This window comes from Dendrobates tinctorius, unplaced genomic scaffold (assembly GCF_039654945.1).
Source record: "Dendrobates tinctorius isolate UK_male_01 unplaced genomic scaffold, ASM3965494v1 ptg000158l, whole genome shotgun sequence".
Classification (NCBI taxonomy): domain Eukaryota; kingdom Metazoa; phylum Chordata; class Amphibia; order Anura; family Dendrobatidae; genus Dendrobates; species Dendrobates tinctorius.
The window spans coordinates 5,487,061-5,514,100 of record NW_027361825.1 but is presented as its reverse complement, the minus strand read 5'-3'; the positions used below and the strand labels follow the sequence as shown (position 1 = coordinate 5,514,100).

At 45.7% G+C, this 27,040-nt stretch overlaps 1 protein-coding gene across 1 annotated transcript; it reads left to right on the top strand.

Annotated features, from left to right (window-relative positions):
• The first annotated feature begins 440 nt into the window (after positions 1–440).
• On the top strand, positions 441–3,475 carry LOC141051797 (tumor necrosis factor-like). Its single transcript, XM_073548829.1, has 4 exons — positions 441–770; positions 1,082–1,133; positions 1,861–1,923; positions 2,030–3,475. Exons 1-4 carry the CDS (start codon positions 606–608, stop codon positions 2,425–2,427), a joined length of 678 nt encoding a protein of 225 aa, XP_073404930.1. The 5' UTR covers positions 441–605; the 3' UTR covers positions 2,428–3,475.
• The last annotated feature ends 23,565 nt before the right edge of the window (positions 3,476–27,040 follow it).

The following is a 27,040-nucleotide window of genomic DNA, read 5'->3' as shown; positions in this document are numbered from 1 at the left end:
AGCATTATTGAGCATGTGTGACCACTGCTACACTGTCCATAACTTTAATAAAGCAGTGGTCGCTCAGTGACGTTTCTTTCACACTGAGCTTTAGAACCCCAGTTTTAGGATATTGGTGGGGTCTCAGCTGTTGTACCCCCAGAATTCATACATTTATCGCATACCTTGTGAGTTTGTGAAAACCATCCTTTATATTTTACCATCGTTAGCTTCATCCACATATCAGCCTGCAGCCAAACTTATCAGTATCCACATGACACCACTGAAAAATGCAGAAGTTTATTTTCCAAGATTGCAGGACAGGCATTGTGCTTCCCCTTTTCAAGTTTCTTTTTCTAAATGGCCGTTATTTCTTGTTTCACCGAGGGAGGAGACAGAGAACAGGGTGAACAGCAGCAGCAGAAGGTGTTACCCATAGATTTCCACCCAGCCTGATGTCACGGGAAATTTTGGAGGCCAGGGTTTAAATTCCTGTAGAGGAGAGAGAAGTCATTAAAGCACAAAAAGCCTTCAAAACAGCAACTGCCTGGAGTAAAAAAAATATAAAAAGGTACAAAATTACAACCAGGATATAAGAAGATAATAGAAGAACACAGTGCAGAGAGATGGAACTGACACAGGTGCGCAGCGAGGAACCCCTGCTCCAAAATGTGCAAAGAAGCAGGACATCGTTCATCCACTGGCTCAGCATCGGCTCCTTCGTCTTATTATTGGGCGCCACCATCATTTTAGCCCTGCTTCACTTCCAGATCATCCCGACTCCAAAGAAGGTGCGTGTCTCTTTAAGGACAACTGATCTATATAGATGAGGCAAAACTGAAGTGACAGATCTTCTGTTTTTAGGGCATTCAACTAAATTAGTACCCCATAACTAGGATTTTGTAGGGCATGCTTGCAATTACAGTTCCACAAGGCAGACTTCCCCTGTGCAATATCAGAGCTGCACTTCCAGCCACTTCTCTCGTCAATCCAGTTTATCAAGTTTTGATATCTGCTTCCTCCATTCATTTCACATGACACAATGAGAGCTGGAAGGAATCCACCCGACTGTTCAGCTAATCATGGTTCCTTTTCTTTTCAGGTTCAGGATGAATTTCAGATGCCAGAGGTCCTTCAAATCAAGAATTATTTAGGTAAGGATGATGGCCGAGACAAATTTTGTGTGCAATTAGTGGCAGGTGGGATTCGAGTCTTCTAATGTTGTTTCTGATTCTTCATGCTCACACCTTGTGCACATGTATTAACACAGTCATACACTGCTGTCAGCCCATATTGTACATCTGTATGTATCTCATTTTATAGGGAGATAAATAATGACTTTTTGTAGTGGCATGTGCTAATGCATGACAAATCCAGTGCCTCATGGTAGCACCATACAATAGCCCCACAATAAAGAAAAGTATTCTAGTTTTTTCACTTGAATTGATGAGCCTCAAAAGGCTGACACAGGTCTTTCATTATATTTCCAAGTCAACTCATAAGAGTTGCTCATGTAGGGAGCCACTGACGTAGAGGAGAGCCACCAAAATGGCATTTTGTAAGACAAGAATTTTGGAAAGGATACAGGCTGTGCTTGATATTTGAATATTAGGCTGTGCAGAGTCTGATTATGGGTGCCAAAAAGGTTCCCAAAAGGTCCCCATATGAGGACACATTACTATTAATGATTTGAGATAGTTGATGACCCTATTACAGATTGCAGCCCAGTATATTAAAGTTACCATGATGGGTCTATCAATACTCCAAGAATTTTTGGCAACAGTCTGAGCTGACTCGATGGAGATGGAGATGGGAAAAATAGTGACTACACTAAATACCAGGCTAACTGTATTGACTGGAGTCTTTTTTTTATTCTTGCAGAATCAGTACCACAGACCCAAGCCATGAAAGGAAAGAGGGCCGCTGCTCATTTGATTGGTGACGGTGAGTATTAAGGTCCTGTCTTTACATTAGTCAGGGAAGAATATTTGAGCATCTGTTTCATCCCTGGAAAAACTTGAACCTAACGATTATTTTTTTATCTTTGTAGGAACAAAAGTAAACGGCAACATTAAATGGCAACATGGCTCCGATAATTCCTTCATAGAAGACAGCATAAAGCTTGTCAAGAACTCCTTGGAAATTCGGCAAGACGGTCTTTATTTTGTTTACACCCAAGTGTTGTTCACAGGCAAAGATTGCCCAGAAAAGAATGAGTTCACCCATTCGGTCCTCAAAAAGGAAGAGAATAATGATGAACCAATATTCCTCCTCCAATCCAGTAAGTCAGTGTGCAATGCAAATTCCAAATCCTCCTGGACACAGCCAATTTATCAAGGAGGGCTTTTCAAACTTGATAAAGGAGATATAATTTCCACTGAGACTTCAAATGTTGATTTTCTGGATACCTACAATGGACAAGTCTACTTTGGGATCCTTGCTGTATAACAGGACAGCACTCTCTCGGTACCATCAAAGTTGTAACGTAAATTTGGACGGTCAACTTTTTTGGTAGACTTCAGAACTTGAACTTTAAACCCTATCACTAGCAAATTTTGGAGAAGATGGCCTTTTATGGTTACAAACCATTAGCATACTCTCCATGTGTATGAGTCTCGCCCATGCAGGTCAAAAATAGGTCAACTCAGACACAACAGAAGTTCTCTCCCAGTTGGAAGTTCTCTCCTGGAAGGAGTTCTCTCCCGGTAGGAAGTTCTCTCCAGGTTGGAAGTTCTCTCCTGGTTGGAGTTCTCTCCCGGTTGGAAGTTCTCTCCTGGCTGAAGTTCTCTCCAGATTAGAGTTCTCTTACAGTTGGAAGTTAATTCCCGGTTGAAATTCTTTCCATGTTGGAATTTCTCTCCCGATTCGTGGCCACTTTTTAACAATTTACTATTTATGAACTATTTATTTATTTATTTAACCTATATTGTATTTTTATGTGTATGTTTCTGAATATGCTGTAACATGTGCATACAATGTATGTAAGTCCATTTTGTTGATATGTACCTATAAAATCTATAAGGATTGACAAGTCACAGAAAGCCCCAGATACACCGAGGTTTGGAACTGGAACTATTATATAGTATAGTAGTATGATATAATTATGTCATACGGGAAGAGTTCTACTTCCCAAATAACCTGTTTATCATGTGACTTCATGCCATGCATTATAATTAAGAAATAATATTGCTATTGTCACCCCTATGGGGCATAGTCATCTCTGAATCATTCTTGGTGACATTTCAGATTTCTTTCTATTATCATGTGTGATTTGTTTTCTTTATGTTAAAAAAGTATGGGCTCCCTTTTGTTATTTTAGGGATCCAGAAAGTGATGTTTCTATTGCTAAGCAATGTAGACTGTGCGCTGTTATCATGTAACACTATCGAGGCAGGAATGGGCCTTATCATTACGGAGGCCGATTTTACGGCTTCCTTTTTCCAAAGTTTTGTTATGTATTTTGGAATACATTTTTAATAAATGATTTTGAACTCTATAGATGCTCTTGAATGGGGAAAAAAAGCCAACTGGTCAAGAATTATTAAAGGAATAACCTGGAAAAGCAAGGCCTGAGGGGTGCAGGATGGCACAATGGCCCTGTTTGTATGTTTGTTTGTTTGTTTGTTTGTTTAACCCAGTTTCATAAACCATCTGTAAGTGGGGAATCCAAAAGATGACATAGTCCACACAGTATTATGGCCCCCAGAGAGTTCCCCTCTACAAAGTATGATGGCCCCATAGGCGCCTGCCCTACATACAGTATGATGCAACCACTCTCTTCAAACATTATGATGCCCTCACGGCTCCCCACACAAAAGCACTGACTGACAAAAAAAAAATCACCTGACCTCATATTCCTGGCACGGTTCTCTGGTCTGTTGAGCATGTCGAATGTGTTTTCTGAGGTTCTACACAGCAGGCGTAATCTAATAACGCAGACTCAGACCCACTAGCTGAATGGTGGAGCGGGAAGCTGAGCACTCCCTGTTCCACCATTGGATTCAACTGTGTCTATAACCTCAGGATGCAGATACAATTAAAATTGAGATGTTGAGGGTGAGTGGAGGCCTCAACACCACGCCTGCTCTGACTGTAGAATCCCATAGCAGTTGCGTGGTCTGCTGCCATTAGAGTAACACCACTGGTTTTAGACGTAATAGAAGACACAAGTCTATTCAGTTCAACCTAAAAATAAATATGTTGATCCAGAGAAAACAAAAAACGCCATGAGGCAGATGCTAATTGCACCATATTATGGCTCGTGTACACGACCGTAAAAATCAGACGAGTGCTATCCTCTTGTTACTCTATTGCAGCATGTATGTGTTGCATCCGATTGTCGAATTGCACTCGGCCATTTATGTCTATGGGTCATTGCAAAAAATTAGACATCCGAATGTGGTCCGATATTCATGGACTGAGTGATGGAGAACTTTTTTTATTATCCACATCCGAAAAAATCAGATCGCACTGTAATCAAACCGTGATCAGAGTTTTATCTGAGTGTGATTAGCATAATCAGTCCAATTTTCTCAGTTCAGTAAAAATCTAGGGGAAAAATTCCTTCCTGACTGCACATACGACAATCAGACTAGTTCCCTGGATCAATGTCCCATCACAGAATATAGTACACACAGTGGCGTAGCTACTGGGGGGGCAGAGGGGGATGTCGCCCCTGGCCCCGTCACATGAAGGGGCCCACCCAGAGTGACTGTGACTTTTTTGCTGATGCAGGACACCGCACAGGAGGAGAGCAGGAAAATGCTCATCGGACACAGTGGCCAGTTGCAGAATTTGCCTCCTGGCTCCTGCACTGTATGGTGCCAGCTTTACTGACCTGAGGAGCTTCTTCCAGGTTGCAGTTTGGTGCACGTTGGGTCCTAGTGCCCACCCCGCATTTCTCCTAGACACTTCCTGGTCCTGCCTCACTGCCTACAAAGTAACCTGGCAAGTGGGGATGGAATGTAAATGTAAGGCCTGTTTCACACATCAGTTTTTTTGGTCAGTCAAAATCCGCTAAAATGGCAGATAGCGGATCCGTTCCTGTACTGACCACAACGTTTGGCACCGGACCGTTATTTTAACGGATCCGCTGCCTTGGGAAGGGGAGAGAGAGCGAGAGAGAAAGAGAGAGAGAATGAGAGAGAGAGAGAATATTTCAGCCGCCAGAACAGAGTTTAGGGTTAAATATGCGGCTGAGTGAAGTCTTTCGGGCATGCGCAGTGAGAAGTGCGGATCAGGCCGCCCGAAAAAACGTTGCATAGTCCGTCCGGGCATATCGGCAGACGTCAAAATTTTGGCGGATCCGCAAAAAAATGGATCCAACGGATGGCCATCCGTCAAGATCCGCCGGTAATGCAACTCAATGGGATAAAAAGCGGATCCGCCAAGCAAAATGGCGGATCCGTTTTTTTTTTTTTAAAACGGCGGATTTTGACTGATGGTAAAATACAGATGTGTGAAACAGGCCTAAGGAGGAGGGTGAAAGGGCACTGGGGGGTGAATATGAGAGGATGGGGGTGTAGGGAAGGTGACCTGACGGACGGACTGACTTGTCAGAATAGAGAAAGGAAGGTTTGCACAGTTTAGACAGGTGTCAGTTACTACAGTGGGGAAACAACTGAGAAAGTGTAGTGGACGTGCAGTACCTTGGGATGACCATTAGAGGGCAGGGAGGAGAGTGAGCAAAGGACTTGACATCAGCTTAGGGCTTAGGAAACCGTTGGTCATGGGGGGCGGAGTTACAGGGAATCGGGAATGATATAAATTTGACAGGAGGGTTCCAGAAAGTTCCAGTCCCCAGGGGGTGCACCAGTGACAGGAGGACTACGACAGTTTGTGCACTGTGAGGAAAACTAAACCAGGGGGACTGAGGAGAGAGAAAGTCAGGAGGGTGGTCCTGACACAAAAGTACCGCAGTATAGATGAGGCACCGACGTAAAGCATACCGTATTGAGAGACAACTGATCAGTAAAAGTACTGTTGGTTTACGGGCCTAAGGCGGCCACAGTGACGGATCTGACAGGAGCGTCGAAGAGTGAAGGGGGGACGGTGCGTATATGTACGCCCCCGGTGTAAAGTACGGTGTGCGTGAAGCAGCCCTGGAAACGGAGGGCCGATACGTGAAGTGAAGTGAAGTGAATTGAAGTGCGGTGTACTTCAGAGGCCGTCAGGCGGACGGCAAGAGAATAAACTTGGACCTGTTGTACTCGACACTTGCCTCCATCATGTCTCTGTTACGTCTCTACGCAGTAAGAAAGGGACTACCCCCCAGTCCGGCCCACTGACCCTACACTTGGCGTAGTCGGCAGGATCGCCGCCGCTAATACGTCATCTTCTGCGGCAGGCCTGCCCTAAAGAATGGAGAAAGACTTGGACTACACTGCTTGGATTACAAACACCTGTGGATTACAAATTACCCACCTGTGGAGACTGCGAGAAGAGCCGCGTGATGACGTGACGGAGGCCACGGCGCTGGGGAAGGTGAGAGTTCCCCCGGCCCCGACAGTGGCTGCGCAAGCGGCCCCCACCATTCAGCCGCAGCACGCAGCATCCTATGTCCCCGAGAGCCCGGCCAAGGAGGGCCCTACCATATACGCAGAACTGAGCAGGGCCTCCACTCCTGGTCCCGAACCACTCCACCCGGTGGCGCCACGCCCGGTGGCGCCGGTGCGGAGTCTGACTGTAGAAGACACTGTTGCATCCCCTCTGCTGCTAGCGACCGCATCTTCAAAGGCGGCCTCTGCCCCGGCTCTGGATGAAATTTCAGGTGCGGCCTACCCTGCGGCCGCGGCTGCAGTGCCGGCGCTGGAACCGGCTGCGGCCTGTTTGACAGGCCTTGTGGTCCAATCTTCCGGGAACACGGCTGCTCCCACCCACCACCCGGCCGCAGCGGCTGCTGGGCCGCTGACATCATTGGCCGCCTCTGCCCCGCTCTCTTCTTCGGCGGAGCCCCGCCCACCGGACTCCAGAGCCTGCGTTGTACCCTCCGTCTGGGTCGCGGAGGGTATTAAGAAAAAGAAGGCCCGAGAGCAGGAGATATGGAACCTGCTCCATGAAAAGGGAGAGGCAGGTATGGCGGCTAAGAGATCTATGGGACGGCTGGTGTATGCCAACATCGCCAAAGGATACGGCTTTATTCGGGATGTGACTGGCCAGAAAGTTTATATAAATGTGACTTCCATTCGTCACGGTCGGGCTTTGAAAAGAGACTTAGTGTCGTACTACAAAGAGTACTGTCCCCGCGGTTATTATGCGGTGGCCGTACTTGCAGAGCCCGAAGGATGTGAACCCCTGTAAAGAGGACTTGTGTGGACATCCTCGGTATCCCAGGAGCTCCACGGCTGTGGAGCCCCTCACTTCTGACCACTAAAAGTGGGTTAGACTGTCGGGAGTTCGATGCACCATTGTGCAGGTCATATGGACAGTTATGTTTAAAAAAAAAAAAAAATGTTTTTTTGTTGTTGTGGTTTAACTGTTGTTTCTATTTCCTTTTTCTTGCTTTCTTTTGTCTATGTTCCTTTTAAAGGAGAGTATTCGTAAATATGTTTGCCTGACAGAGCGGGGATACGAAGAAGAGAGGGAGTTTCCATGTCCAAGGAAGGGGGGGAGAAGAAGATATGCAATGTTATGTTGTTATATGTTGGTTTTAAAAGCAAAGGAAAAATTAAAAAAATATAAAAAATGGGGTGCTTGTGATATTGTAAAGTTGTTTTGTTGTATAATATGCACAAGTAAATGCAACAGGTCCGGGTAAGAGAAGGTCTGAGGGACCACAGGGAAGTGTGAGATTCGAAAGGGGTTTATGTGTGGAGAAGGTCTGGGAGACCGAGACGCCGACCATGACATGTAACTGAAAGAAAGGTAAAAGAGATGGAAGACGTAAGAAAGACAGCCGTCCTAGGTCAGGTCCCCGACACCACGGACACCCTTGAAGGAGGAAGGTGGACGCCGGCAATGATCTGGTAGGTGTGAGGCCTCGATCATGGCGTACTGGTCAGTGGAAGGTGACAGAAGGGGAGAGTAGGGGAAGGTACACGCCATAGAGAGAATATGGGTGTACCTAGCCCAATTTGAAAGACGTTCTCATGTGGCGTGCGCGCTGGTGAGTAGCAGTAGGCTGCTCAGAGCATGGTGCTCCCAGTATGGTTCGGCCCCCACAGATAGTGGGTTTGGCCCAGCAACGTGGTCCGACAACAGAGTGTAGGTGAAGCTTCAGAACGACGAAGGCAGGGATTACGATTGTCGAGGATGACAATAGACAAAGGAAGGGAGAGTGTAGGGAAGGTGACCTGACAGACAGACAGACTTGTCAGAATAGAGAAAGGAAGGTTTGCACAGTTTAGACAGGTGTCAGTTACTACAGTGGGGAAACAGCTGAGAAAGTGTAGTGGACGTGCAGTACCTTGGGTTGACAATTAGAGGGCAGGGAGGAGTGTGAGCAAAGGACTTGACATCAGCTTAGTGCTTAGGAAACCGTTGGTCATGGGGGCGGAGTTATAGGGAACCGGGAATGATATAAATTTGACAGGAGGGTTCCAGAAAGTTCCAGTCCCCAGGGGGAGCTCCAGTGACAGGTGGACTACGACAGTTTGTGCACTGTGAGGAAAACTAAACCAGGGGGACTGAGGAGAGAGAAAGTCAGGGGGGGTGGTCCTGACACAAAAGTACCGCAGTATAGACGAGGCATACCGTATTGAGAGAGATGACTGATCAGTAAAAGTACTGTTGGTTTACGGGCCTAAGGCGGCCACAGTGACGGATCTGACAGGAGCGTCGAAGAGTAAAGAGTCTGGGGGCTGAAGATGGGGAGGTAGGGGGCTTTTGATACTTACCAGCTGGGTCTTATACAAGTATTAGTATAACAAGCTCCGATATAGTAACCATGAACTGCATCACATTTAAAGGGGATTTGTCCCCCTTCCCGGGACGTATATGACCTATTAATATGGGCATACACGTAATAAAAATAAGTATGCCTCATATTTATGGTCTTGTTGTGGAGAAATGTTATATTCTCTTATGTTAATGATTTCTTCCATGCTCCGGGGTGTGCGGTGCTGTAAGAAATCCCTGCCTCCTGTCTTTATTGTGATACCCCCTCCCATCAGCGTCAGTTATTATTATGTAAGGGGCACAGTGGAGGCAGTATTATGTGGAGCGGTAAGAGGAGCCGTTATTGTACCACACAGTAGGTGCAGTAATAGGGACACATATGGAAGCAGCGGCTCAGGATTGGGGTATCAGCAGAATGAGTAGTTTGCTCAGGTTGGGCTTAGATATGGATAGTGCAGGAAATGTGAGAAGTCAGAGGTGTCTTTGTTGTAATCTCTGCAGATGAGGCCTGGCTGGAGAAGTTGTCATGTCTGTCTGGGCCAGATGGAAAAGATGGGAAAAGTGAACGATTCCATAACAAGGAACATCAGTGGTAAGTCACCATCAATAGCTGTACAGTGATCTATTATATGGTCTGCAGGACTTGTGTCTACCCCTATATGGTCCCCATACAGTAATAGCAATGTTCGTTTTTGTATATAGATTTATTTTCAAGCACAGTGCGGTCATCTGCTGATGTTCTCCTATACTCACAATTAGGGTGCACCACGTAGCTGTAGTAAGGATTACCTGGTTGGGTCCCACTCAGATTTTTCGCCCTCCCTAAGCTGAAACCCTAGCTATGCCCCTAAGTACACTTAAGGCCTCTTTCACACTTCCGTTTTTGACCATCAGTCAAAATCCGCCAGGTTTTGAAAAAACAGATCCGCCATTTTTTTTTTGCGGATCCGTTTTTTTCCCCATTGAGTTGCATTACTGGAGGATCTTGACGGATGGCCATCCGTTGGATCCGTTTTTGTGAGGATCCGCTAAATTTTTTTTGTCCGCCGGCATGCCTGGACGGACCTTGCAACGTTCTTGTTGGATCCGCATTTTCCATTGCGCATGCCCGGAGAAAGGAACTCAGGGAGAAAATTAGCCCTGAAATCCTTTCTGGCGGAGGAAAAAAATTCTCTCTCTCTCTCCCTCTCCCTCTCCCTCTCTCCCTCTCCCTCTCTCTCTCTCCTTCCCGGCCAGCGGTTCCTTTAAAATTCTTCATTCTGAGGATCCGTCAAAAAACGGATCCTGTGGCATCCGTTCACATCAGTTAGGAACGGATCCGCTTTTCCGCCTTTTTGGCGGATTTTAACTGACACAAAAAACTGAAGTGTGAAAGAGGCCTAACCTGTAAAGTTATATTTGTCAGTAAATGCATCTAAGCCCTTATTAATCTTGGCGTCCTTCATCGACCATTCCAGCCCTCATTGGGTCAATGTTATACATCAGGTGAAATAAGTATTGAAAACGTCACCAATTTTCTAAGACTTTCGCAACCATATTGTTTCAAAACATACTGATTGCATTTGTTACAGAAGAATTTCTAGGCTAATGAAGGCTCCAGTGAGCACTGTTGAGGCTGTAAGGAGGTGGCAGGGACCCTCAGTTGCTCCCTCTCTCCTGTATGCCAGGCATGTATGCCCTGACAGTTTGGCTATAAACTGCTCTGTTAATATGATGTATTACTGTTATTCCTGTGCTGGGTTTGTATTGTCTTAGTGTTTTACTATTGTGCATTGTAATATACAACATGCATATGTTAGATTAGGGCTAGTAAGAGGTTAACTAAGTGGGCTGAATCTGCAGCCTCAAAGGGACGGGAAGTTCCTGTCTCACAGGCAGAGCCCAGGCAGGGATGCCCGTGGCAGGACGTGCTCCACTGCTGGGAGCGGAATATACCCCTGGAGGGGAGAAAGGACTGCCACAGGACTGCCAGGCAGTAGGAACGGGCACTAGGACTGAGGAGATGCCCTCCAAGATACTGTTAGCTCCCAGGAGCCGATTGGGAGCTGATGCTTCTGCTGCTGCTGTTGCTGATGGAGCAGCATCTTTGAATAGGGGCAGATCAGGAATTGTTATCTTCTTTACTTCCTTATTATTAAATTGTTTGCCACTGTTGGAACCGAAGTGTGATGTGTGGTGCATCCAGAGGACGCTGTTCCAGTATGGAGAGCAACCGTGTGCCAGAGGTAACCAACTGTGCCGTAAGGCTGGGACTTGAACTGTCATTTCATGTGCAAGGGCCCGGGGTGCTCACTGACAGTGACTTAGTGAACTCACCAACGACTACCACCCTGTGCCACCTTGTTACATTTGGCGTAGTCGGCAGGATGGACCTCAGGAGCCCTGTAACCACAAGACTGGAAGAGAAGATTCCCGAGATTTACAGTTTGTTGATCACCGTGAAAGAGTTAAAGATGGCGGCTGACAGTGACTTTAAGATGGCACCGAACGCTGACACGGAGATAGTGGTCAGTGGCGCAAAAATGAAGGAGGGTGCCGTCTTTCGTGGGCATCATGAAAGAGATTTGGCGCCAAAGGAAAGAAGGCTGCACCCCACTGGATGGATGCCCACCCGGAATGGGTGTGGGCGAAGAAGAAGCTGCCGCCTTCTCAGCCTGATCAAAAGAAATGGGTGGAGCAGCAGAAAGTGACCACACCCACGAATGGGTGGAACCCAGAAGGAGAGATGGCATTACCTGAAACAATGCAGAGATGAAACATGTCTTTCCACTGCGGCATTAGCCGCTAGGTCTGGAGGCAGTCTGTGGCCCCAGAGGAGATGGGCCTGCGTTTCTAGGCCTGGTGGTCAGAGGAACTGGAGAAGTGGCACCCTTTCCAGCAGCCGGACAAGCAGCTGGTGGAGGATGAGGAGCACGCGGAACTCGCGGCGCCCAAACCGGAACCGGAAAGAGTTCAGAAGACCCTGGATGCTGCCCTGAGGGGGATAGTTGCAGCCGTAATTACTGACTCCCACGGCCGTGCAAGAGGATTGTCACCAGATGCAACGGCAGTAAGTAGGGAACTCCTGGTGACCGACCTGTCATCTATTCTCGACCCCTCCTACTTCGCCTCCTGTTGCCATGCCGTTCTCACCGGTTGCATCCTGCCTGCCGACTGCACCGTCGTCCCCGGTGTGGGTGACACCTGCATCCTGTCGGCCCGCGCCTGTTCTGTCTGGCACCAGCGGCGTGTGCGTGGAGGAGCCCCGGGGGCCTACTGCTGAAGATTCTTGGTGGATCTGATGTGTAATAAAAGAAGAGGCAAGAGCGCAGCATTGTCAAAGAACTGCAGCGCCCCAGCGGGGGACCTATGGCTGGATGGATGGCCAGTGGTGTGATTCAACACCTTGACCTGGCGAGGGGATAATGCTTTATCCAAGAGGCTAATACTGGAACAAAGGTCTATGCTAATGCTGGATCCGTTGTCTCTGGAGGTTCCCTTCAGCTATAGGAATGTGTCACCTTCATTAAGGAGCAAGGGCCCCGGGGGCCATATGCAGTGGCCTTGAGGATGGCCTCCAATCAGGAGGAGGGACCACCGCGGGAGGCTCACTGTTGTCAGCGGTCAACTGTGACGGCTGCGGCTCCTGCAGCTGGGCAGGAGGAATCGGAGCAGGCAGCTCTGGGAGCTATGGAGCCACCGCTTGAGGGGGTACGCAGCAGAAGGAATAGTTTGGACTCATCCTCCAGTGAATCCTCATCCCATACGTACATTGTAGTGCAGGGTCTGCATACGGCCCACTATACTAATCAGTGGCCATGCTTTGATTGACGCAGCTCCTTTAAAAAAAATGTGCCGATTGCACCTAAGGAAAACGTGAAGAGACTGTTCCATGTCTTTTAAGGGCAAGGAGCCCAGTACGGCACCAGGACTGAGGTATCAGGAGTGGCCATCACAGTCATGGTTGAATGACTTTTGTTTTCCCCCCTCCTCCAAGTTTTTTTGCGCACGGTTGCGCACTCTCTGCTGGTTCACGGGGGTGAAACCCTACGAGGGTTGGTTCTCGTAAACTGTGTGTGCAGCTGCTGCAAAGATTGAACTGTTTTAACCCAGAACTTTGCCCAATTTTAACCCTAGAGTAGCACTCGTTAAGTGCGGCGCACAAATATGTTAGTGAGCCCGTGATCTGCTCAAAGGAGGGAGGGGGAAGCCGATCGGAAGGACCCGAGGAGTAAGCCGGGTCAGGACTGTATGGACCATGGAATAGATGGCTGTCGGGCCTGAGCATTTGTTCATAGGTCCCAGGAGCAGAGGGACAGGGGTCAGTCGGACCCATGTTTTAGGAAAAATGTACTTGAGCTATTTTGATTTCTGTGAAACTGTACCAATGTTGTAAAAATGCTATTATTTTTAAGATTACACAGCCGTTATGGTTGGGGATGACCATATTTTAGGAGGGAGGGGTGTAAGGAGATGGAGGGGACCCTCAGTTGCTCCTTCTCTCCTGTATGCCGGGCATGTGTGCCCTGACTGTCTGGCTATAAACTGCTCTGTTACTATGATGTATTACTGTTATTCATGTGCTGTGTTTGTATTGTATTGTTTTACTATTGTGCTTTGTAATATACAACATGCATATATTAGATTAGGGCTAGTAAGAGGTTAACTAAGGAGGCAGGATCATCAGCCTCAAATGGACAGGAATTTCCTGTCTCCCAGGCAGGCTTGCCCATGGCAGGATGTACTCCACTGCTGGGAGCGGAATATACCCCTGGAGGGGAGAAAAGACTGCCACACGACTGGCACTAGAAGCGAGGAGATGCGCTCCAAGAGACTGTTAGCTCACAGGAGCCAATAGGGAGCTGATGCTTCTGCAGTTGCTGTTCCCAATGTAGCAGCATCTTTGAATAGGGACAGCTCAGGAATTGTTATCTTCTTTACTTCATTGTTGTTAAAAAGTTTGCCACTGTTAGAACCAAAGTGTGACTTGTGGTGCATCCAGAGGGTGCCGTTCTAGTTTGGAGAGCAACCATGTGCCAGACGTAAACAACTGTGCCATAGGGCTGGGACTTGAACTGTCTTTTCATGTGCAAGGGGCCGAGGTGCTCGCTGATTGTGACTTAGTGAACTCGCCCACAACTATCACCCCATGCCACCTTGTTACAGGTCCATAATCTGGAAGTGGAAAGAACCTCATTTCACCATAAACCCGTCATGACCAGGTGCTCTCAGCAATAATTCAGACAGTCAAGTGAAAGGAATTATCAGAAGAGTTGTACAAGAGCCAAGGACCACATGTGGAGAGCTGCAAATAGACCTGGAATAAGCAGGTACAATTGTTTCAAGGAAAACTTTACGTAATGCCCTCAACCTCAATAGCCTCTATGCATGCGTACCACGCAAGACTCCATTGTTGAAAAATAAGCATGTTCAAGTGCTGTAAAGTTTGGTAAACAACATTTAGACAAGCCTGTGAAATACTGAGAGAATATAGTCTGGTATGATGGGACCAAAATGTACTCTTTGGTTGCCATAAGAAACATATTTGGAGGCCAAAAGGCGCTGTATATCAGCCCAAAAACACCATACCAACAGTGAAGTTTGGAGGTGGGAACACAATGGCGTGGGGCTGATTTTCAAAATACGGCACTTGCAAACTTCATATAATTGAAGGAAGGATTAATGGACAAATGTACTGAGACATTCTTGATAAAAATCTGCTGCCATCTACCAGGATGATGAAAAAGAAACAAGGGTGGACATTTTAGCATGATAATGATTCTAAATACACAGCCTAGGAAGCTCTCATAGCTGCTAGAATGGCCGAACCGATCAGCTGACCTGAATCCAATAGAAAATATATTAAAGAAACTAAAGCTCAGATTTCATAGAAGGAGCCTGCGGAAGCTTCAGGATTTGAAGAGTGTTTGTGTGGAAGAATGAGCCAAAATCCCACCTAAGCAATGCCTGCAACTAGTCTCTCCACACAGGAGCCGTCTTTAAGCTGTCATCACCATCAAAGGCTTTTGTGCGAAGTATGAAATAAGTTTCAGTAAGCTTGTTCACTACCTTTTCCCTGTGTCATTTCTCATTGTCACACATAACTTAATTTAGTTAGAAAATTGCTGACATGTTCAATACCACTGTTCTACAGCCAAATTGGTTCAGAGACTAAAGCCGTTGAACTTAACTAATTTTGTGATGCTGAAAACAAATATAATACTTAAATTGTCTGCTTGGCTCTAATTTTCAAGATCCAAAGGAGGTTGTAATTACCTATGGCATTTTTCATGCAGGCTTATAGAAAACTTGTCTTTATTATTTCATCATCATTATGGCATTGTTAGTATCTCATCTATTACATCATCTATTGAGCCTTCAGCATTCTATCACCTTAGGGTGACCAATCAAAAAACTCCAACTCAGCTCTGATGACGTAATCCTAATTACAGTTGCATCACCTACTTTTATAAATGCTCTCTGTGTAAAGTTGTAGGATTTCTTTGCATATTGACATGTTTCTATGTTTTTTCGGATATGCTTCATTCTTGTGTATGAAGAAGGACCGGACTGGTTTTACTTCTCTTGCGCCGGCTCTGGAACTGTCGGGGATGTCACCTTTGTTGTCTGGGGGAAAGCTTAGACACTCTGACCAAACTTTGCACTCGACAGCAGGGGGAGTGGCTAAGCTAAAACAGCCAGAGCGCTCGAAACAGCAGGGAGACTTGGCGGGAACACGCAGCGCGCGACAAGGGAAGTTTGATGCTCCGTCCTTTGAGCACCATGACAGCGCAGGCCCGCGCTATAGAGTCCCTGCAGCCAGGCACAGAGACTGTGACCAGAGACCCGCCGTGTGCCCGTTGGCTCCCGCAACTCAAGGTGCCAAGCGCTTCGGGCCAGTAAATACCACGCGTGTGCCGCCTAAGAAAGACCAGGTGACTTACCGAGAACTGTGCCCTTTCTCATCCACATACTTCTTTCGAGCTACGCTAAGCTCCAGCAGTGTTGTAAACTGCACTGCACTTCACAAGACGAATCCTGGTCCCAGGACCCCGCACAAGACATCGAGGACTCCCCATCACCGCCGTGAACTGGATCTTCAGTGCCTTCATGACGATGCCGAACCCATCACGCGGTAACTGCTTTGGCACCACCGTTTGAACCTAGGACTCTGCAATCAGGAAGCCGTTGGACTGATAGGTTAACCCTTTGTGAACAGTTGCTATACTTATTACAATTGTTACCTCACCCTGCACACCTATTGTGCTCATATCATCCACCATATCCCTGTCTCTCCCTTCTCCTCCCTGCGTGGAGTACCCCCCTTGTTCAAGTAAAATTAACATTAACCCTTGTTCTGCCTCATGTCTATTACTGCATTTGCCAACCTGCTCACACTTGCATTTACAAAGCGAGTAGTTTTTGCTACATATGCAGCGAAGTCACTTTTTCGTCACAAAGGTGAACCTTGACTACCATGATAAGAAAGGCCTACAGCCAATATTTTTGGCTGCATAATGAGAGATACTGTAAGGACAAGATTTGGGCTCCACATGTATGTTGCAATAGATGTGCATTAAATCTTACCCAGTGGTTGCATGGGAAGAGGCAATCTATGCCTTTTGCAGTCCCAATGATCTGCCAAGAGCCAAACGATCATATTTCCAATAGATATTTTTTCATAGTGCCACCATTAGGCGGCGTTACATAGTAACATAGTTTTGAAGGCTGAAGTAAGACTTTATGTCCATCTAGTTCAGCCTATTTTTAGTGCAGCTGTTCTGCATTGTTGATCCTGGGGAAGGCTGCTCTTACCGTGAAGAACCCTCTTCAATGCTGGTGCAGAAATTGTCTTTCCTCCAAATGAATAGAATGCCCCCTTGTTCTTGTCACAGTCCTTGGTACAAACAGTTCATTGGAGAGATCTCTGTATTGCCCTCTGATATACTTGTACATACAGTGGGGCAAAAAAGTATTTAGTCAGTCAGCAATAGTGCAAGTTCCACCACTTAAAAAGATGAGAGGCGTCTGTAATTTACATCATAGGTAGACCTCAACTATGGGAGACAAACTGAGAAAAAAAAATCCAGAAAATCACATTGTCTGTTTTTGTTTCATTTTATTTGCATATTATGGTGGAAAATAAGTATTTGGTCAGAAACAAGCAATCAAGATTTCTGGCTCTCACAGACCTGTAACTTCTTCTTTAAGAGTCTCCTCTTTCCTCCACTCATTACCTGTAGTAATGGCACCTGTTTAAACTTGTTATCAGTATAAAAAGACACCTGTGCACACCCTCAAACAGTCTGACTCCAAACTCCACTATGGTGAAGACCAAAGAGCTGTCAAAGGACACCAGAAACAAAATTGTAGCCCTGCACCAGGCTGGGAAGACTGAATCTGCAATAGCCAACCAGCTTGGAGTGAAGAAATCAACTGTGGGAGCAATAATTAGAAAATGGAAGACATACAAGACCACTGATAATCTCCCTCGATCTGGTGCTCCACGCAAAATCCCACCCCGTGGGGTCAGAATGATCACAAGAACGGTGAGCAAAAATCCCAGAACCACGCGGGGGGACCTAGTGAATGAACTGCAGAGAGCTGGGACCAATGTAACAAGGCCTACCATAAGTAACACACTACGCCACCATGGACTCAGATCCTGCAGTGCCAGACGTGTCCCATTGCTTAAGCCTGTACATGTCCGGGCCCGTCTGAAGTATGCTAGAGAGCATTTGGATGATCCAGAGGAGTTTTGGGAGAATGTCCTATGGTCTGATGAAACCAAACTGGAACTGTTTGGTAGAAACACAACTTGTCGTGTTTGGAGGAAAAAGAATACTGAGTTGCATCCATCAAACACCTTACCTACTGTAAAGCATGGTGGTGGAAACATCATGCTTTGGGGCTGTTTCTCTGCAAAGGGGCCAGGACGACTGATCCGGGTACATGAAAGAATGAATGGGGCCATGTATCGTGAGATTTTGAGTGCAAACCTCCTTCCATCAGCAAGGGCATTGAAGATGAAATGTGGCTGGGTCTTTCAACATGACAATGATCCAAAGCACACCGCCAGGGCAACGAAGGAGTGGCTTCGTAAGAAGCATTTCAAGGTCCTGGAGTGGCCTAGCCAGTCTCCAGATCTCAACCCTATAGAAAACCTTTGGAGGGAGTTGAAAGTCCGTGTTGCCAAGCGAAAAGCCAAAAACATCACTGCTCTAGAGGAGATCTGCATGGAGGAATGGGCCAACATACCAACAACAGTGTGTGGCAACCTTGTGAAGACTTACAGAAAACGTTTGACCTCTGTCATTGCCAACAAAGGATATATCACAAAGTATTGAGATGAAATTTTGTTTCTGACCAAATACTTATTTTCCACCATAATATGCAAATAAAATGAAACAAAAACAGACAATGTGATTTTCTGGATTTTTTTTTCTCAGTTTGTCTCCCATAGTTGAGGTCTACCTATGATGTAAATTACAGACGCCTCTCATCTTTTTAAGTGGTGGAACTTGCACTATTGCTGACTGACTAAATACTTTTTTGCCCCACTGTATATATTAAGTCTCCCCTAAGTCTTCTCTTTTCTAGAGTAAATAGACCTAATTTTGATAACCTTTCTGGGTATTGTAGTGAACCAACTCCATTTATCATTTTAGTAGCCCGCCTTTGAATCCTTTCAAGTTCAGTAATGTCTTTCTTGAGCATCGGCGTCCAAAATTGCACACAATACTCCAAGTGTGGTCTGACGAGTGATTTGTACAGAGGGAGAATTATGTTTTCATCTAGTGTCCCCAGACCTCTTCTAATGCATCCCATGACCCTATTTGCTTTGGTGGCAGCTGCCTGACACTGGGCACTCCAATTTAGCTTCTTATTGACTAAGATGCCTAAGTCTTTTTCCATGTCTGATTTCCCCAGCAGTTTCCCATTTAGTAAGTAATTATAGCATCTGTTTCTCCTTCCCATGTGCATAACCTTAACTTATCTGTGTTAAACCTCATTTGCCATTTTTCAGCCCAATTCTCCAATTTACTCAAATCTGTCTGTAGTTGCAAATTGTCCTCCTTTGTGTTAACTACCTTACATAGTTTAATATCATCTGCAAATACTGATATTTTACTGTGTAAGCCATCCACTAGATCATTAATAAATATATTAAATAGTAGGGGGCCCAATACAGAACCCTGTGGTACCCCACTAGTAACCCTGGCCCAATCTGAGTATGCACCATTAATAACCACCCTTTGTTTTCTACAACTAAGCCAGCTACCTACCCATCTACTCACATTTTCCCCTAGCCCAAGCTTTCTCATCTTACTTACCAATCTTTTATGTGGGACAGTGTCAAATGCTTTAGAGAAGTCGTTACGGCGGCCTCCACTTCACCCACACTCCTCGCCCTGGCAATAGACATGGTGGAGGAGTGGGTCTTCTCCTTTCTTCCAACTGCACCTTTAACCCAATCCCACCTTTTCCCTCCCTAATCCTCCCATCTTTTGAAATCCACTCTGTCCGCATCTACTCTCCCTCCAACCTCCAAGTGGCCGTCATATACCGACCTCCAGGCCTGACCACTGCCTTCATTGACCAATTCTCTACCTGGCTTCTTCATTTTCTTTCAACTGACAGCCCCGCTATCATCATGGGTGACTTCAACATCCCCACTGATACCCTTCAGTCAGCAGCCTCCAAACTCCTGTCCCTTACTTCATCCTTTGGACTTACTCAGTGGTCCTGCTCAGCCACCCACACAGACGGACACATTAGACCTGGTCTTCACCAGCCTCTGCTCTCTTCCTAACTTCACCACCTCCCCTCTCCCTCTATCTGACCACCATCTACTCACTTTCTCATCCCTGTCCTCCTCTCCTGGCACCCATTTCAAGCAACATGCATACCCCCGCAGAAATCTTACACACCTAGACACCCACACACTCTCTGATTCTATTCTACCACTGGCATCCATATCCTCACTCCACGACACAGACAGTGCCACTGCTTTCTACAATGCCACTCTCGCATCAGCTCTTGACACGGTCGCCCCTCTCGTTCATGGCAGAATGCAACGTATCAACAGATAACTCTTGCACAATAACACCACTGAAAAAGCTCCGGCAAGCGTCCAGGATTGCAGAGCGGCGCTGGAAGAAAACCAAATTCTCATGACGACTTCACCGCAATCAAACAGGCAACACTCTGCTAAACAGGCCTACTTCAAAACCCTCGTATCTTCCCTATCTTACAACCCCAAACAGTTATTCAAAACTTTTAACTCCCTCCTCCGCCCACCACTGCCCCCTTCACCCTCCCTCATCTCGGCCGAGGACTTTGCCACACACTTCAAAAGTAAGATCAACTAAACAAGGCAAGTCTTCATCATTCAACCACCACAACCCCTTTGTATACCAGACCAATGCCCAAACCCCATAACCTCCCTCTCCAACATCACTGAAGGGGAGCTTAATTGTCTCTTCTCCAAATTGCACCTCACAACCTGTGCACTCGACCCCATCCCACCTCCTCCCCAACCTCACCACCACACTTATCCCATCCCTAACCTATCTCTTCAACCTATCACTAACGTCCGGTACCTTCCCTTCTGCTTTCAAACATGCCACAATCACGCCTATCCTTAAAAAGCCAACCCTCGACCAACCACTATGTCCAGCTATCGCCCAATATCGTTGCTCCCATTCCCTTCCAAACTCCTAGAGCAGCACGTCCACGCTCAACTTTCCTCCCACCTATCATCTAACTTGCTCTTTGACAATCTACAATCTGGTTTCCGCCCCCATCACTTCACTGAGACAGCCCTGACCAAAATTACTAGCGACCTACTTACAGCCAAATCAAATGGACAATACTCTATACTCCTGCTTCTAGACCTGTCCTCTGCATTCAACACAGTTGACCACTGCCTCCTATTACAGATCCTCTCCTCCTTTGGCATCAAAGACCTCGCCCTATCCTGGATCTCCTCATACCTTTCCAACCACACAGTCAGCGTCTCCCACTCGCGCACCACCTCCTCATCCCACCCTCTCTCTGTTGGAGTCCCCCAAGGCTCTGTTTTAGGACCCCTACTCTTCTCAATCTATACACTTGGTCTGGGGCAACTCATAAAGTCCCACGGATTCCAGTACCACCTTTATGCTGATGACACTCAGATCTACCTCTCTGGCCCAGACATCACCTCTCTGCTGTCCAGAATCCCAGAGTGTCTATCGGCCATATCCTCCTTCTTCTCCTCTCGCTTCCTCAAGCTCAATGTGGACAACTCTGAACTTATCATCTTTCCTCCATCTCACAGATCTTCCTTACCCGACCAAGCTATAACAATTAATGACATCACGCTTTCCCCAGTACCAGAAGTCCGCTGCCTTGGAATAACCTTTGACTCTGCCCTGTCCTTCAAACCGCACATCCAAGCTCTTACTACCTCCTGTCGCCTCCAGCTCAAAAATATTTCCAGAATCCGCCCTTTCCTCAACCCTCAATCTACTAAAATGCTTGTGCATGCCCTCATCATCTCCCGCCTCGACTACTGCAACATCCTTTTCTGTGGTCTCCCTGCTAACACCCCTGCACCTCTCCAGTCCATCCTTAACTCTGCTGCCCGACTAATTCATCTTTCTCCTCGGTACTCCTCCACTTCTCCCCTCTGCAAATCTCTTCACTGGCTCCCATTCCCTCAGCGTATCCAGTTCAAATTACTAATACTGACCTACAAGGCCATCTATAGCCTGTCTCCCCCATATGTCTCTGAACTAATCTCCTGTTACCTTCCTTCATGCAATCTCCGGTCCTCCCATGACCTCCTTCTCTCCTCCATACTTATTTACTCCTCACCCAACCGTGTTGTGAGTTCATTTTCCCCTTCATTACTGAGGCCCGAGGAACTCCCTCTTCTGGTAAAGAAAGGTAGTGAGCCTGATTGTCAAACACCTGAGGCTGATGATTGTGACTGGCTGAGTGGAGTTACGGACTGGATATAATGCTGCCGACGCCCTTCTGCCCTGCGGGTGATTTTTCTGTGGGATCCTTGGAGACCAGTCTGAATTCCTGCTCCTCCAAAGCTAAGTTTGCTGCTCGGCCTTTTGCTTTTGTGCTTTGACTTTGTTTTTGCTTTGTTTTTCTGGATTTCTGCCATTCCCTACTGGGGGGTGCTGAATTCATTTAGCTCTGTCTTCTGAAAATACCTGAGTGCTGATTCAGTTTTTGAAGCCTAGCTGCTTCAGGGCCTTTTTCATATCAGCTGGTTGGCTTATGTCTTTGATAGGGTTTTTGCAGATTGCAGACAGCAGCCTTCCTTTCCTTTCCTATCTAGGTAGTTTTGGGGCCCCGTCTTTGCTCAGTCTATCTTTCTGTCTGTGTTAGTATTTTCATCTTGCTTCACCGTCATTATATGTTGGGGGCTGCCTATTGCTTTGGGGTCTGCTCTGGGGCAGTTTAGATTTCCCCTTTCTTTCTTTAGGCCTATGTATTTCTCCGGCTGTGATCGAGGGGTCTAGGGCATCGTAGGAACCCCCCCACGGCTACTGCTAGTTGTGTTGATAGGTTCAGGGGTCTGCAATCTGATAGTTTCCAACCTCTCTGGTTTTCTGGACTTAGCTTGTATAAGTGCTTTTTGCCTCCTACGGTGACTCATTCATAACACAACCGCCTCCAAGACTTCTCCTGAATTGCCCCTATCCTCTGGAATTCTTTGCCCCAACAAGTCCGACTATCAACCACATTTGGATCCTTCAGACGGAACCTGAAAACCCACCTCTTCAAGAAAGCCTACAGCCTGCAATGACCCCACTACCTCCTTCTCTCTCACCACTACCGGAGATATCACCTCAACCTACACCGGAACTGCTGCAACCCACCAACCTACTGTCTCCTTCCCCATCATCCTGTAGCATGAAAGCCCAAAAGGGCAGGGTCCCCTCCCCTCTGTATCAGTCTGTCATTGTTAGTTTGTTTACTGTAAGTGACATCTGTAATTTGTATGTATCCCCTTCTCATGTACAGCACCATGGAATCAATGGTGCTATATAAATAAATATTAATAGTAAATAATAATAATTTGGAAAGTAGTAGAAGATTTAATGAAGATGTAGACTTTGCAGTATCCAAACATTCCATCTGCAATATGCCCAGTGCCACATACTGACCAACTGTTGGTTCAAAAAGGACCAGAAACATTTTCAGTTGAGTCAATCGAGGAAAAAAAGGCACTTAGTGTCATGACCCAGACTTTCTGTCCACAACCTCAACTGAACCACACCTTAGGCCTGTTTCACACATCCGTTATTTGCCATCAGTCAAAATCCGCCAATTTTTTTAAAAAACGGATCTGCCAAAAAAGGGGCGGATCCGTTTTTTTCCCCATAGACTTACATTATTGGCGGATCTTGACTGAAGGTCATCCGTCCTACCTGTTTTTTTACAGATCCTCCAAGATTGTAGCGGCTCCCGGGAGGATGTAACAGACCCTGCAACGTTTTTTATCTCTGACGGACCGCCAGTGTGAACCGCGCATGCCCGGAATCTTAGCACCGGGAAGCATTTTAACCCGTCCTGGGAGCCATTAAAGTTCTCTCTCTCACTGCGGCACCGCTCTCCTCTTCTCGTGGCTCTTCTCTCCAGGAGCATGAAGCCGCGGCCCGCTCTCCTCTTCTTGCGACTCTTCTCTCTGGGAAAATGAAGCCACGGCCCCGCTCTTCTCTTCTCGTGGCACCGCTACTTCAGCGGTTCTGTTTTTTCAACCCTGCGGTTCCTTTAAGATAACTAGATCAGCGGATCCCGTCAAATCAACGGCCCCGTGGCACCCGTTGGTGTCTCGACGGACACGGATCCGTTCTCCGCCTTTTTGGCGGCTGGCAACTGACAAGAAAAACGTATGTATGAAACAGGCCTTATAACACAAAGTGAAGTGAACGATTTTGTTAGAGATTTGGATGTACCCAAGAGTTGGATCTGCCCTTCAATTCCAGATGGACATGAAACAGATGTTGAGGTGCCTGAACAATAACCAACATTTGTGACCCCTCTGTGGTGACTTAAATGTCCAGGGTGGAGACACAAAGTACTTCTGTTCTCTGTGTGAGTGGGATAGTTGTGCAAGAGTATATCACTGTAATAAGAGACTGGCTGCTCAGACATTCACTTCAGCCAGGGAGTAAAAATGTCCTGCATCCAGAGCTTGTTGACCCACATAAGATTTTGTTACCACCATTGGATATCAAGTTGGGCCTAATGAAGAAGTTTGTAAAGGCAATAGATAAAAATGCAAATGCATTCAAGTATCTAATTGATACATTTCCAAGGTTGTGTGAAGCAAAGATAATGGAAGGAGTCTTTATTGGACCTCAGATTCATAAGCTTCTTCAAGATGAGGAGTTTCTCCATTTGTTGCAGGGCAGGGAAAAGACTGCAATTTTTTGGGAAACTCAAGAGACGTTAACTATGAAGAGTTGGTGGAAAATCTCTTCAAAACATAAGGATCTTGGCTGTAAAATGCCCTTAAAGATTAATTTCTTAGATTCGCAACTAGAGTTATTGCCACCAAACTGTGGAGCAGTGAGCGACGAGCACGGTGAGAGATTTCTGTGAGAGACGTTGAGAGATATTGCAGCTATGGAGAAAGGAGATCGAGCAAAATGGAATCCTTCAATACTTGCAGATTACTGCTGGACAAATATAGGAGATGATCTGATGTAGAAGTACAAGAGACAAGAAAAAAAAGAGTTTTCACTGAATGATGACCAAATTTTGTAGGGCAATTTCTGTAACTGTTTATAATTCGCATTAGTGTTCAGACAGGTTATACTTATTAGAATTGTTGCTAAGTTTACTCTAAATAAATATCAGAGAATTGGCATAACAAAATATTCTGCATCTTTAGATTTGAAAAAATAATAATGTTTAAAAGTACGGAAACTTTTATGCATAAATTATATGTAGCAGCAAAATGAAAATTCTTTGATATTGATAGAAACCAAAGTCAATTAAATATTTTCATTGTCAGATTTGAATTCAGGAGATTAAAATCATTAAGAAATGGCTCATTCCATAACTGAACCTCACAACTTTTAAAAATATGTAGAACAGTGTACTTATTTCATCCGCTCTATATCATGAGTAATGTATGGTGGCTGCACATCTTTAGGCTTTCTTGTCACTCCTGAGGTCAGAAGAGGCTTCCACCTGGACCCTGCAGCACTCACATGAAGATTCACTTAAAATTAGAGTTTACACATGACTGTCCAGTGAGGGCATCTCAAGGTGAAACTTGCTTCACGGACTTAAAGACATTGGTTTGATTGGCCATGAATGCTTAGCGATTTGCAGCCGCTATTTTGCTTTGATTTCTTGGATTTTCATCCAAGCGGCTTGGCATGACTTAGCCACCTGGAAGAAATGCTCATATTGCACGGTGGCTCAGTGGATAGCACTGCAGGATTGCAGCACTGGAGTCTTGGGTTCCAATCCCACCAAGGACAGCATCTGCAAGGAGTTTGTATGTTCTCCTGTGTTTGTGTGGGTTTTCTCCAGTTTCCTCCCACATTCCAAAGACATACTAATAGGAAGTGTAGATTGTGAGCCCCATCGGGGACAGTAATGATAATGTGTGCAAACTGTGAAGCGCTGCGGAATATGTTAGCGCTATATAAAAATAAAGATTATTATTATATATTGTAGATCTACGCAGACTCGAAGAGTTAATTGCTCTGTCAGGTTACCAAACATGCTTTAAAAACCTCAGGACTCAAATTAGTAAAATTTCACCTGCAAATATACACGTATGATGCCGAGGATCCAAAGAGCAATATTTTTGAGGTCGAGGTAATAGAAGACCCTCACAAGTATCATATATTGTCCTCATCAGAAAGAGGGTAACGTAAAACACAAGGACAAGACATAAGAAGCATCTGGTTGGTTGTCACTGTCGTCAACACCTCTCGTCATTACATTTTATACATAACCCACGTGGACCTGCTGACGCTGCTACAACCCTTGGGAGTCATGTGTATAGTTTTCTTATAGTTCTTGTGAAAGAAAGCTGAAATATTGTACACCTCATGGCAATTGTACACTTTGCTAAAATTAGCTAGCATGTTATTAAAGGACAAGTAAAGGCAGTTTATCAAGTTGTAAGTAAAGTGGAATTACCCTTCTTAATATGAGACTCCCAGAAAATACAAACGAGAGTACAAGACGGATTAGCATAGTAAACAAAAACGTAGACACCTCCACACACAGTACAAATAATTATATGTGGGATACCACAAATATAGCAATTAGGATGACCACATAACAGTGTCATACAGAGCCCAAATCATACAGTTATTAGGATGACCACATAACAGTACCATATAGAGCCCAAATCACACAGGTTTTAGGATGACCACATAACAGTGCCATACAGAGCCCAAATCATACAGTTATTAAAATGACCACATACCAGTGCCATACACAGACCAAATCATACAGATATTAGGATGACCACATACCAGTACCATACAGATCCCAAATCATACAGTTGTTAGGATGACCACATAACAGTACCATATAGAGCCCAAATCACACAGGTTTTAGGATGACCATATAACAGTGCCATACAGAGCCCAAATCATACAGTTATTACGATGACCACATACCAGTACCATACAGATCCCAAATCATACAGTTATTACGATGACCACATACCAGTACCATACAGATCCCAAATCATACATTTATTAGGATGACCACATAACAGTGTCATACAGAGTCCAAATCATACAGTTATTAGGATGACCACATAACAGTACCATATAGAGCCTAAATCATACAGTTATTAGGATGACCACATAACAGTGTCATACAGAGCCCAAATCATACAGTTATTAGGATGACCACATAACAGTGTCATACAGAGTCCAAATCATACAGTTATTAGGATGACCACATAACAGTACCATACAGAGTCCAAATCACACAGTTATTAGGATGACCACATAACAGTACCATACAGAGTCCAAATCATACAGTTATTAGGATGACCACATAACAGTACCATACAGAGTCTAATTCATACAGTTATTAGGATGACCACATACCAGTACCATACAGATCCCAAATCATACAGTTATTAGGATGACCACATAACAGTGTCATACAGAGTCCAAATCATACAGTTATTAGGATGACCACATAACAGTACCATACAGAGTCTAATTCATACAGTTATTAGGATGACCACATA

Excerpts from the sequence above, each read along its gene's own strand:
- LOC141051797 (XM_073548829.1), top strand. The coding sequence starts at position 606 with ATGGAACTGACACAGGTGCGCAGCGAGGAACCCCTGCTCCAAAATGTG. Across the intron at positions 1,134-1,860 it reads TCAAATCAAGAATTATTTAG|AATCAGTACCACAGACCCAA; the intron begins GTAAGGATGATG and ends TTATTCTTGCAG. Across the intron at positions 1,924-2,029 it reads TGCTCATTTGATTGGTGACG|GAACAAAAGTAAACGGCAAC; the intron begins GTGAGTATTAAG and ends TTATCTTTGTAG.